Source organism: Eumetopias jubatus, unplaced genomic scaffold, assembly GCF_037043125.1.
Source record: "Eumetopias jubatus isolate StellerSeaLion01/CBP00866 unplaced genomic scaffold, mEumJub1_p1.0 scaffold_13, whole genome shotgun sequence".
NCBI classification, from domain to species: Eukaryota; Metazoa; Chordata; class Mammalia; order Carnivora; family Otariidae; genus Eumetopias; species Eumetopias jubatus.
Window position 1 is genome coordinate 1,486,885 of NW_028274819.1, and position 11,429 is coordinate 1,498,313.

At 65.9% G+C, this 11,429-nt stretch overlaps 1 protein-coding gene across 1 annotated transcript; it reads right to left on the reverse strand.

Moving 5' to 3' along the window:
* Positions 1-479: 479 nt before the first annotated feature.
* CTSD (cathepsin D) lies at positions 480-10,613 on the reverse strand. The gene is made up of 9 exons (XM_028118115.2): positions 10,447-10,613; positions 8,267-8,426; positions 6,244-6,367; positions 5,654-5,772; positions 4,118-4,344; positions 2,190-2,312; positions 1,672-1,816; positions 1,475-1,573; positions 480-1,403 (listed from the first exon to the last, which is right to left on the reverse strand). The coding sequence occupies exons 1-9, from the start codon at positions 10,512-10,514 to the stop codon at positions 1,236-1,238; spliced, it is 1,233 nt and encodes a 410-aa protein (XP_027973916.1). The 5' UTR covers positions 10,515-10,613; the 3' UTR covers positions 480-1,235.
* Positions 10,614-11,429: the final 816 nt, after the last annotated feature.

Sequence of the window (11,429 nt, forward strand, 5' to 3'; positions counted from 1 at the left end):
CCATTTCCCTTACACCTGCAGGGGGTGGGCTCCAGGCAAGAGTCCAGAGCCGCTGATCCAAGGGAATTCTGTGCCAGTGGCTCACAAACTCCTGTTCATCCCTTAAAACCTCCTGGCTGTGTAGCTGCCTCTGGGCAGATGAGCCCAAGCACCCCTCAGCAAACTCCCAAGAGGCCAGATCCCCAGGGAGGTCTGCAGCCTCCCAGCAAGGCCACATCCTGCTGGTCACTGCCCCAGGCCTCTGGGCAAGCTAGCCCTCCACCGGTGAGGCCAGGCAGCAAGCTGAAGCCCCCAGGGTCCCCTGTGCAGGGCAGGGGGGCTGGGGTCTGGGAGCCAGGGCACCTCCAAAGCTTCTCCCCCTGCCTGGCTGTGAGTCAGCCCTCAGGAACAATGGCCTCTCACCAGCCACACCGGCTCCCTCCCAAGTCCAGATTTAGAACCGCCCTTCCCACCAAACACAAAACACGCCAACACAGAAAAAAGAGGCCCAAACTACTGTATTTTCACGTCAACTTTGGCTCCCGGTCACTCAAGAGAGGGGCAGCTGCAGAGAAGGCGGGACCAGCCCCCCCCTTCCCTTCTTCCCTCCCCCTGGACCAGCGAAATGCCCTCCTGGAGGGGGTCGAGCCCCAGGATGACCCCAAAGGCGTCACAAGGCTGGCTTTTGTTCTCTGAGCCCCGACCCTTCCAAGTCCTTCCTGCTTGTCCTCGGGCCTGAGCTGGCCCCTTCCTCGATGGGCCCACACAGGAAGATAGGGGGGCCGGCAGCGCCCAACTCCGGACCCCAGGCCAGGCAGCGGCAGAGCCCAGAGAACAGCCTGGCTCGGGGTGGGGGTTCAGTCCAGAGGTCCTGCCTGGGCAGCCAGGCCCCTGAGGCACAGGCTGGGGGCGGGTGGTGGACGGGGGTCCTGGGATGCGCAACTAATGGGCTGCCAGGGCAGGCTGGGCTTCCAAGGTACTGAAGCGGCTCCACGCTCCGGATCAGCCTACTGGCTGTCCCACACCCCGCCCCCTCCATTAGACAGACACACAGGCAGGCAGACAGGCGGGCGGCATTTCTGCAACCAGGGCTGGGGAAAACCACAGAACAAAACGGCAGGCCCGGCAGGCCGGCGCCTGCAGAGTTGGGGTGTGAGTGTGAGTTTGAGCGTGAGTGTGTGTGGCAGGGGCGGCCGGGAGGGCGGAGGCGGCCGGTCTCCTCCTGCTGGACTCCTTCCTCCCCAGCAGGCGGGCGGCTAGAGCCTGGTGGCCTCCGCCAGGCCCACGCGGTTCTGGTCCCGGTCGAACACGGTGTAGTAGCGGCCGATGAAGACGTCACCCAGGATCCAGAGCGGCCCGCCAGGCGGGGGGATGTCCATGCCCATGAAGCCGCTCAGACAGATGGTCTTCCCACCCTGCGACACCTGGGACGGCCACGGTGGTCAGCACCCCGCCCACCGCCCCGGCCCGCCACCTGCCCCTGGCCTCCACTGACCTTGAGTGTGTAGTCCTCTGAGGACAGCGTGTAAGGTTTGCCGCCCAGCTTCAGGGTGACCTCGGGCAGGGTGGACACCTTCTCACAGGGGATCATGTACTGAGGGAAAGAAGACGGAGCAGCTCTGGGGCAGTCCGGGGGGGGGGGGGGCGGGACAGCGGCTGGGGCACCCCGCCCACGCAGCCCAGCCCGCTCACCTCGCCCTGGATCAGCGGCACGGCCCCGATGGCCTTCTGCAGCTCGCGCACCTCGTCCACGGGGCCCACGATGAGGGAGGTGCCCGTGTCCAGGATGGCCTCGCAGCCCCCCTTGCACAGGGTCAGGCTGCTGCCCACGTCCACCCTGCAGGGGAGGGGGTGTGAACGCCCCGGCCTGGGCTCATGCTCAGGGTGGGCCTTGGAGGGGGGGCAGTCCTACCTCCAGGGCCACAGCCTTGCCGGGACCCTTTCCTCCCCTCTCCGGCTGTGAACAGTGGCGGGTTGGGGACTCAAGAGGCCAAGAGCAGGTTAACTGCCAGCCTCCGAGTCTCGAGCAGGAGAGAGCCAGAGCCCAGGGGCCAGGAGCTCAGCTGGGCGCCAGGAGGTGGCAATGGACCCCGGGGCCAGTGGGCCCAAGGGCCGCAGCTACCCAGAGGCCTGCTGAGCGGGCGGCTGGGCGGAGCCCCCTCACACCACGCTCCCCCGGAACCAAGCGCGGCCCCCCAGCTAACACTCACTGCTCCATGTGGACCTGCCAGTAGGCCTTGCGGGTGACGTTGAGGAAGGACAGGGGGCCCCTGTAGTACTTGGAGTCCGTGCCACCCAGCATCAGCTCACCCCCAGGCTGTGCGCCGGGGTTCCTGGGAGGAGAGAGGAGCGGAGTCAGCTGCATTTGCTCCTCAAGCACGGCCGGGCGGGGGGGGCTGCCCACCCCGACCCCACACGTCCAGCCTGGCCGCGGGCGCAACAGGCATGAGCTGGGGCCAAGTCAGAAGGGGTGGGTGGAGCTGCGGAGATGGAGAGATCCAAAGGAGGCACGAGGAGGGGGAGGACTGCCTTCTCCTTGCGGGGTGGGGCGCTGATCCCACACCGTGTGGCCTGCAGGCCAGGCTCCCGCTCAGCCCGCACAGGTGACCAGCCTGCCACTGGAGAGAGCGGGGTTAGGCTAGTGGGCGACGGGGAAGTGAAAGCTAGGAGCCCAAGGAAGGGGACCGCGTCTGCCTGAGAACAAACCAGGGAGGGCTTCTGGGAGGCGGCACTGAGCAGCGTTGAGAATTGAGCCAGCTCACTCCTGCCCCGGGGCCTTTGTACCTGCTGTTCCCAAGGATGCCCTCATCCTCACCCAACTGCTCCCGCTCCCCCTTCGCCTCTCAGCTTTCCTGCGCTCGGCCTGCACCGCTGGCCCTGCCCCGGCCTCCAGGCTCTTCTCCAGACTTAGCGTTTGAGCTCACCGCCTTCTTCCGGGCCGGTCCGCACGCAGAAACACCAGGCCAAACCCTGTCCTCCCTCTACGACCGGCAGCCTCTGGCCCTCCCCCCAGCCTTCACCTCGGAAGTCCAGTGTGGAAACCAGATGGCTGTCTCCTTTCTGCTCCACACCCGCAGCCCTGCCCCTCCGCCCCCCGCCCCTCCCTGCCCCCCGCAGGGAGCCCTGAGCCCGGGCCTGGGCAGCCCCCTGGGTCCTCTTCCCCTGACTGCCCACCCTGGGCCTGAGGGCTCACAGGGACAGACCCCACTCCGTTCCCCAGCGTGGCGTCATCCAGCCTCCGGTGGGTGGCTCTGCTTCAGGCAGCTGCTAAATATCTACCACCAAGGGCAGCACCCCTGCCAAGGCCACGCCGAAGCCAGGAGCTGGGCAAGAGGAGAGGCTTGGGGCTGGCACTCAGCCGCAGTGCCTGGGGCTGGACCCTGAGGACAAGTGGGCCTGTGGGGTGAGTAGGCAGCATGTGGTGCAGGGACCACCAGTGGGCAGCGGGCCGCCCGCTCACATGCAGTCCACACCTCTGTCCTCAGCACACCCGCATCAGGACCTCTGGCACCGCCCTGAGGGGACAGCCAGGGGCCCCTTCTCGAGGGCACGGCACACTGGTCACCCACCTTTCCGTGCGGTGCAAGGGCCACTGGGGCAGTTGGCGCTGCTGCCAGGGACGGATGGTGGGGGTCACTTCCCACCTGGGGTTCCCTCTAGCAGCATCTGGCCCTCAGGGCCTCACTGGGGTCACCTCCCCTGGAAAGCCCCCAGGCCCCTCACCTCCAGAGGCCCGGCCACAGACTGGGGCTCGTAGCTCTGTCCCCTCTGGGCCATCAGTGACTCAGGGGCCACATCCGCTCGTTAGACCCAGGGAACGCTGGGCTGAGGACCCGGGAAGAGGAGCTGCCATGAGCCCTGACCAGAGTCTGGTTCTCCAGGAGGGAGGCCCACTGAGCGAGACCCTGGGCCCACAGCCCAAGCCGTTCCTGACGGGAAACCCTGGCCCCAGAGCCTGCCCAGAGAGCCCCCTGCTCATCTGTAAAAGGCTGGCCAGTCCCCCCTCCGGTCAGAGGCCCTAGGTCAGGAGCCACGGCCTGGTGCCTGGAGGGTGGACGGGGAGGCAGGCAGCTGCGTGGAGCTGGGAGGAGGGGTGAGGTGTGGGGAAGAGACGGGGCCTGGGCCCCTCCCACCCCACCTGTTCAGGTAGAAGGAGAAGATGTTCTTCTCCACCAGCTTCTGCTGCATCAAGTTATCAAAGACGGGGAGCACGTTGTTGACCGAGATGCGGGGGTAGGCCATGCCCAGGATGCCATCGAACTTGGCCGCGATGAAAGTGATGCCCGGCTGCTTGATGGCCTCCCCAAAGGTCTGCCTCTCCACCTTGACGCCAGCCAGGCTAGACAGAGCCGACTTACAGGGCACCTGGGGGGCGGGGGGGGGGGTCAGTGGGCCACTGGAACCACGGAGCCCCACCCCGGGCCCTGCGTGTGCAGGCACAGCGACAAGCCCCGTTCAATCGTCACCTGCCACCTTGCACACAAGCCCAAAAGAACTGGCAACACTGGGTGGGACACAGTGGGGACAGGGACGCGCGAACCCGTGGCTGTCGGGACCCGGTTTTCAACTGAGTCAGCACAGACGGGTGGGCTTCGCGCTCAGCTCTGACCTCTGGCCTGGGGCCGATCCACCCAGGCCTGCGCCTGCCCTTGGGCTACTGGAACCCCATGACCCAGTCCCATGACCTAAGTCAGCCGACTCAGGCCACGCCACCCTTCCCCCCCTGCGACCCGGCGGCTGACAAAGACGCAGAGCAGGATGTGGGGAGAAACGGCTGTGTGGGGCTGACACCCTGACACCGGGAACAGGGGAGCGTGATAGGCAACATCCTCTTTTGGGCCCACAGAGGTCAGGAGGCAGAGACCCCAAGAGGGCAGATGGGTACGGGGGAGGGGCAGTGCTTCTGCAGGAAGGTCCCCAGCTGCCATGGCCCACCCCACTGTCCAGACAAGGGACAGACAAGGGGGATGCTGGCTGGGTGCCGGCCACACCCTGCCGCCTTCCGGATCAGCTGGGGATGGAGGGCTGGAGGCTGGGGGGCCGGGGGCTTGGTGGGGGCTGTGTTCCACTTTGCTCCCCTGCCCCCAGGACTCCCAGTCCAGACGCTTCCCAGTAGCTGCACACCAAGAGGTCACACCGAGGCACGGGCAGAACCGTCAAGGCCCTGCCTATCCGCCTCACCCCGAAGATTCTCTGTGGCAGGCAGGGTGCCTGGATGGCCCTCCAGTGTCCTCTACGGGGGCTCCCAGCACATCTCTGCCCTCCCCGACCCCAAGTCCCCAGCCAGTGGCGGGGACCCCGTCCACAGGGCCTAGGCCTCAGCGCCCAGCGGATACCTCAAACCCAAGGCATCGGAACAGAAGCCAGCCTCACCATGGATCACTCCCCAGGTCCTGGTCCCAGAGCCAGGCCCGCAGCTCTTGCACCCATGCTCTGGTGGGCCCACTTTCCCTTACAGCCCTCCCGGCCGGCCCTCACGTGTGGGCGCGTGCGCGCACACGGGGCCAGGTCTGCTCCCCAACCCCTGCCCAGCCAGGCCCACCAAGCTCCTCCACAGCTCCGCCACAGCTCCTGGCTTTTGCTTGGGCTCAGCTGCCCAGCCCTGGGGTGGGGCAGGGGCCACCAAGGCCTCTGAGCATCCCAGGGCCCAGGAGCAGTCTCGCCCCAGACTCACCGACACAGTGTCCTGGCTCAGGTACCCAGAGAGGCTGCCCGAACCATAATGGATGTCGAAGGAGGTGCCGTTCTTCACGTACGTGCTGGACTTGTCACTGTTGTACTTGTGGTGGATCCCTGCGCTGGCCGAGAAGCCCGTCAGCCCACTGTCCCAGCCGGGTCCCAGCCACCTGCTGCGGAGCCCCCCACCAGGCCATCCTCCCAGTGTCGGGGTGGGCCTGTGACCCCAGGCTCGGTCTCAGCCAGCAGTGGTCTGGCCTGGCTTGCCCCATCCTTGGCCACCTTGGTCCCAGCCCAGACGAGAAGCAAGGCTGGCATGAACAGGTTCACCTGGAAAGTGGGGTGCCCTGGGGTGGGGCGGAGGGGCCAGGCCCGTCCGGTGTGGCTGAGAGGCAGAAGCAGTGCACTGCCCAAGAGGGGCTGAGGCAGGGCCACTGAGGGCCCGAGGCCTGCCCTGCTGGCCCCACCTGCACTGGGGATGGGGCAGCCCCATGCCCGGGGGAGAGCATGCACCCACGTGAGGCGGCGGCTGGGCCCTGTCCTCCCCGCCTGCCCCCTCCAGGCGCACGAGGCAGCGCTGTGACTCACAGCAGGCGATGTCCAGCAGCTTGCAATGGATCGAGGGGACCCACAGGTTGGAGGAACCAGTGTCAAAGACCACCGTGAAGCACTGCGGGGGTGTCCCAATGCCGATCTCCCCGTAGTACTGGGCCTGAGCAGGGGAGCGGGGTCCGTCAGGGCCGCCCCTGGTTGTCCTGGGGGCCAGACTTTGGAAAGCCCAAGCCAGGGGAGGGACACCCAAGGTCCACATGTGCTCCTGCCCCTCCCCAGCCCTCGGTCCTTGTACCCCAGTGCTTCGGGTCCTGCCTGACCACGTGAGCTTGGAAGACGACCCCACTTGAAAGATGAAACCAGCGGTCATATCGGCTTGGCCATCCCTGAGCCCTGGAAGACCCTTCTGCCCCAGGGCCTTAGCAGGGGAGACCTCCTCCCACGATGGGGGCCACGTCAGGGCTTGCCTCTGGGACGTCCTTCCCACCCTGCCCTTGCCCCACCAGGCCAAGCCTGGAGGGCTCCTAGGTAGAGGCATGTGGGCAGCCGAAGGAAGGACGTACACCCTGGAGACCGGAAGTGTTAGCTCAGAGTCTCTCACTGCCTAGACACTCTGCCTTCAATACTCTGGGCCTCAGTTTCTTCATTGGTACATGGGTGGGGGGGAGAGAGCAGCCTAGGGAAGCCCCGGGTGCTGATCCACGGCTCAGGTGAGCATGAAGGGGGTACGTGCCCCTCTGAGCCTCAAAGGGAAACCCCGTCTTTGGTGCTCTCACAGGTCAGAGGACACGGATGCTTGGACAGGTGTGAGCTTGAGGCCACCTGAGCCCTGCCTGCCTGGGCACCCCCTTCTCTGGGGAGGGAGCCTGGGCTCCAGGTCACCCAGAGATTCTGGCTCCAATCCCTGCAGGAGTCTCTCTCCTGCCACTTGGCTCCAGGAGAACCAGCAGCTGCTGCCTCATGACCTAGCAGAAGTGTCCAGATTTGGGGGGCTGGGGGATGACTCAGCGAATCTCCGTGTGTGCGCGCGAATCTGCGCACGCACGCGCGTGGTGTGCATACGCACATGCTTGCACTAGGGGATCAGGAACTGGTCAGTCAGGCCCGTAGGAGGATGCCCCCACCCCCCAGCCCAGTCACATGCCTGTGAGGCCACTGCTTCCTGGCACGGCTGGGGCTCTGGCCAGACAGAACAGAGGGCACAGAAACCTGTCCCAACCCCAGGTGGACCAGTGGCTGGATGGCAGCAAGGAGCTAGGTCCCCTCCACTCAGGGGCAGGCCGTGCAGAAGGATGCCAATTGGGCGACCCCAGAGGTGCCAGGCTGGGTCCCAGGACCTGACCCCTGAGCTAGGACCAGGCTGACCCAGGCCAGCTCGGTATGTGACTTATAAAATGTCCCACCTCCGAGGCTGTTTGCCCCTCAAGGAGCACTGGGCGTGATCAGTGCTGGCTGCTGACCAAAGAGGAAGAAGGGAAGGAGGCAGGACTGGGTCAAAGGTGGCACCAGGCCTTCCAGCAGGCAGAAACAAAAAAGCTCCAGAGCCCTCAGTTATGCCTGGGCAGGAAGGCCCAGATGACCCGAGCTCAAGGACCCCACAGCCCCTTGGGGCCTAAGTTTGATTTGGGCTCCTCTGCACCCAGCTGATGGCCCTGGGCCCAGAGTGCTTATCTACACACCATGACCCTGTGCCCCATGCCCACAGGCTGGCCTCTGGAACAAGACAGCTCCTGATGTCAGTGATGGTCAGTGGTATGCAGGGGGAGAGGTCACGGAGGAGCTAAGGGCACCCCAACCTGCCCTCCCCGCCCCCACAGCAGGACACAGGTGGGAGTCCTCAACTGGGCAGGGGTAGTGGGAGGGGCATCCAGCAGGGAAGGGTGTGGCTGAGCAGAAGCCCCTCCCCCCCACCGAGCAGGTGAATCCTGCAAAACCCTGGGCTGCTGAGCAGTGTTTCCTGCCAGCTTATGCAGAACCTTTCGTAAAAGCCATCTGCTGTCGAAATCAGTGTCTGCGGTCCACCCAGCCCCAGCCCCAAGAGGACAACCCCCATACTCACGTCCATGTAGTTCTTGAGCATCTCTGGAATGGGCCCCCCCGTCACACTGGGCACCCCCTGGGCATATTTGGAAATGGGGCCCTTGGCGATCAGATCTTCCACGGGGCCCCCCAATTCTGACATGGTCCGGCGGACGGAGGTGAACTTGTGCAGCGGGATTCTAACAAGAGGAGGGAAGGGGGCTCATCAGGGCTCGCCTCCCCCTCCCCCTGGACTGCTCTGCACCCTCACCCACATTCAAGCCACTGGGGGCTCCAAAAGCACCCCCCATCCCTTGTCTTCACTCTGTGCCTGCTCTGGTCTCTCCTGGGACAGTGGCCTGTGGGGTCTGTTAGGGTGCAGGTGTCCATCTGTCACGTCTGCCTGACACCCTCTGAGGGGACCCATTCACCCGCCCTCTGAATCTGCTGCTCTCCACACAGACGCCATGCAGAGATGGTCCCCACTTCCCTGTCTGGACTCCTGGGCTGGCTATGCCTGGCCATCAGATGGGACTTAAATGCCACTACCTCTGAGAAGCCCTCCTTGGCCATCCTTCAACGTGACCCTGTTACCCTCCGGGGCCCTCATAGTAGTGAATTCATTTCCTGCTGATGCGTCCTCTGTCCCCATCACGGCGCAGACCCCAGGAAGGTTAAGGCCTGCGCTGGGGTGCTAGGGGTCTCTGCCTCTGGGTCTGCCTCCCTCTGAGACGCCCGTGGCACCCCACTGACAGCCCCTGCCTCCCAGCCTTGGTGGTCTGCCTGGGCAGAAAGAGCATGGGGTTGAGGTCAGGTGGCCTGGTTCTTAGTGTGCGTGGGGTCCCTCCCCTGGCCTGGATCCTTGGCTCCTGGGTTTCAGCTGGCTCCCAGCTCTGACAATGCAGGTGGACAGGCAGGCACCCCTGAGCACACTCCAACACTTGGATGGAAGGTCCTCCCAGCCAAGGGGACTTGGGAGTTCAAGGTCACAGCTGGCCCTTCCTGGCATGCCAAGGGCGTGCTTCAGGAAGATGGGACTCTTGCCTAAGACCTGGTAGGCTGTTAGAGTCCAAGGTTCTTGCCTGGGGGAAGGGAACACGCCCTCCAGTTACCCAGGAAACAGGTGCCATCGGTCCCACAGGACCTGGAGGAGGTGTGAGGGGGCTCTGGTTTGGCTACCCGGCCCCAAACAGCCACAGACTCGGCTCCCCACAGCCATCCATCCCCGGAGGGGAGACAGGTGGGCAGCACCAGGGTAGGTGCAGCCCTGCAGCTGCCTCCCCACAAAGACTCCATTTGGGGCTATGTGCCCCCGAGCCACAGCCTGTGGTGAAGCCCACACAGAACGGCCTCTTCGCAAGGCTGAGTCCCACTCGGCCCCCAGCCAGCTCCCACAGCTCTGTGATCTCACCCACCTGCCCACAGGCAAAAGGCCAACGGCAGAGGGGCAAGGATGCCTTCCCAGGCCTGGCACCAAGGCCCCGGGGGCAAGGGTGGGTGCGGGACCAGAAGCGGCTGGCCCACTGCACCCCTCCCCCATCTGGGAAAGCAGGCTGCCTGGCAAGAGTGGGAGGGTGGGGGTGGGTGGCGCCCATCCTCAGCCTGGCTGGCACAGCATGGCACAGCCCCGATCCAGGCCCGGCGGATGATGGACTCACCTGGTACAGGGGGACCCTGGGCCTGAGAAAGGTGTGGTCCTCACTAGGGCAGGTGCCAGTGGGGCAGCCTGCTGCAGCCGGGCCACTCACCCAGACCCTCTCCTTAGGCTAACTCCCTTCCGTCTCTGAAACACTCGGGGGCTCCTCGGGTCAGAGGGTCTCCCGCCGGAGCGCTGTGGTCAGAGGCCCCCCCCCCCCCCCCCCCGGCACAGACCGAGCGTGACCACGCCCAGTTCACAGCGGGCAAAGGGGGAGCCAAGCGGGAAAGCGACTCGCAGGTACAGGGGCTGTGCGGAGTACACCTGGGTCTCCTGGCTCCCGCACGGTGGGCCCTGAGGGCAGGTACCGCAATCCCACCTGTCCTGGGGAGGCTCGGTCAGCCTGGGCCTCAGCCACCCTCCCTCCTGCAGCCCCCTGTCCCCCCAAGTCTGACTCCATGGCGGTAGAGAAAAAGGGTCGCGGGCTGGCGGGGGCCCCGCGGGCGGCACGGCTGCACTCCAGAGCGCGGGGCGTACGGAGGGCACCGGGGGCGCGCGGCGCGCACAGGGTCGCAGGACCTCACCTGATGAGCGCGGCGGCGGGCGCAGCCAGCAGGCCAAGGACGAGCAGCAGCAGGCCGGGGGGCTGCATGGTGGCGGAGGCCGGGTCGGAGCGGAGAGCCGGGACGTCGTGCGCTTATAGCCGGGATGACGGCGCAGTTGGCCGAGTCAGCTGACCGCACTGTTTGCACCCGGGCCGGTCACGCGGGCCGCGGCCGGCGTGCGCGGGGCGGGGCCTGGGCGGAGGGATCCGGGCCGGGCCCCTGCCGGGCGGGCGCCCGCACGACGCTCGGGGGCGCGCACGCCGGCCTGCGGGCTCCGGGACCGCCCCAGCGCGAGGCTTGGGACTCCGGACGCCGGCAGGCGGGCAGGCCCTGAGCGCGGGGCTCCGTCGCCGCCCCAGACTCGCGGGCTGTGCACCGCGTGAGGCCTTGTAGCCCTTCCCAGGCCCCTGCTCCGCCTTCCTGCCCCCCCTCCATTGCACCTGCTACAGCACCCAGGCCCCGTTCGCCCAAGCCTATTCCCTTGCCACTCTTCTTCAACCTTGGGGATCGTCCAGACCTTATCCTCCGGCTCCAAGTGTCCCCAGGGCTCCCCCTTTCACCTCTGCAGAGCAGCACCTGCCTGACCCTACCCTGGGTCCTCCTTCCTCTGGGAGCCCACCGTCCCTTCCAGGCCCCATCTCAAAGGATGCTGCGCAGCACGATCAGATAAGGAAACAGGCTTTTCACCTTGAGTGACTGGGGGTCGTTTTCCCAGCCTCGGGAGAGTGAGGGGCTGGGGGAGTGAGTCCCTCGCTGGGGCTGGGGCCAGCGCTCAGTCCTGCTGAGGCCACAGTGACCCACGGCCCTCCAGGACTTCCCGTGGCCCTCCAGGACCTCCCACCTCCCCAAATCACTAAGTCATGGCCAGCTTGCTGTCGGAGGGGAGGGCCCGGTCCACTTCTCCAGAGGAGGGGAGTTTGGATAGGTCACTTCAGAGAGGTCCATGTTGAAAATGTGCTAGG

Excerpts from the sequence above, each read along its gene's own strand:
- CTSD (XM_028118115.2), bottom strand. The coding sequence starts at position 10,514 with ATGCAGCCCCCCGGCCTGCTGCTGCTCGTCCTTGGCCTGCTGGCTGCG. Across the intron at positions 6,368-8,266 it reads TGCTCAAGAACTACATGGAC|GCCCAGTACTACGGGGAGAT; the intron begins GTGAGTATGGGG and ends TCCCCTGCTCAG. Across the intron at positions 1,404-1,474 it reads CAGAGGACTACACACTCAAG|GTGTCGCAGGGTGGGAAGAC; the intron begins GTCAGTGGAGGC and ends TGGCCGTCCCAG.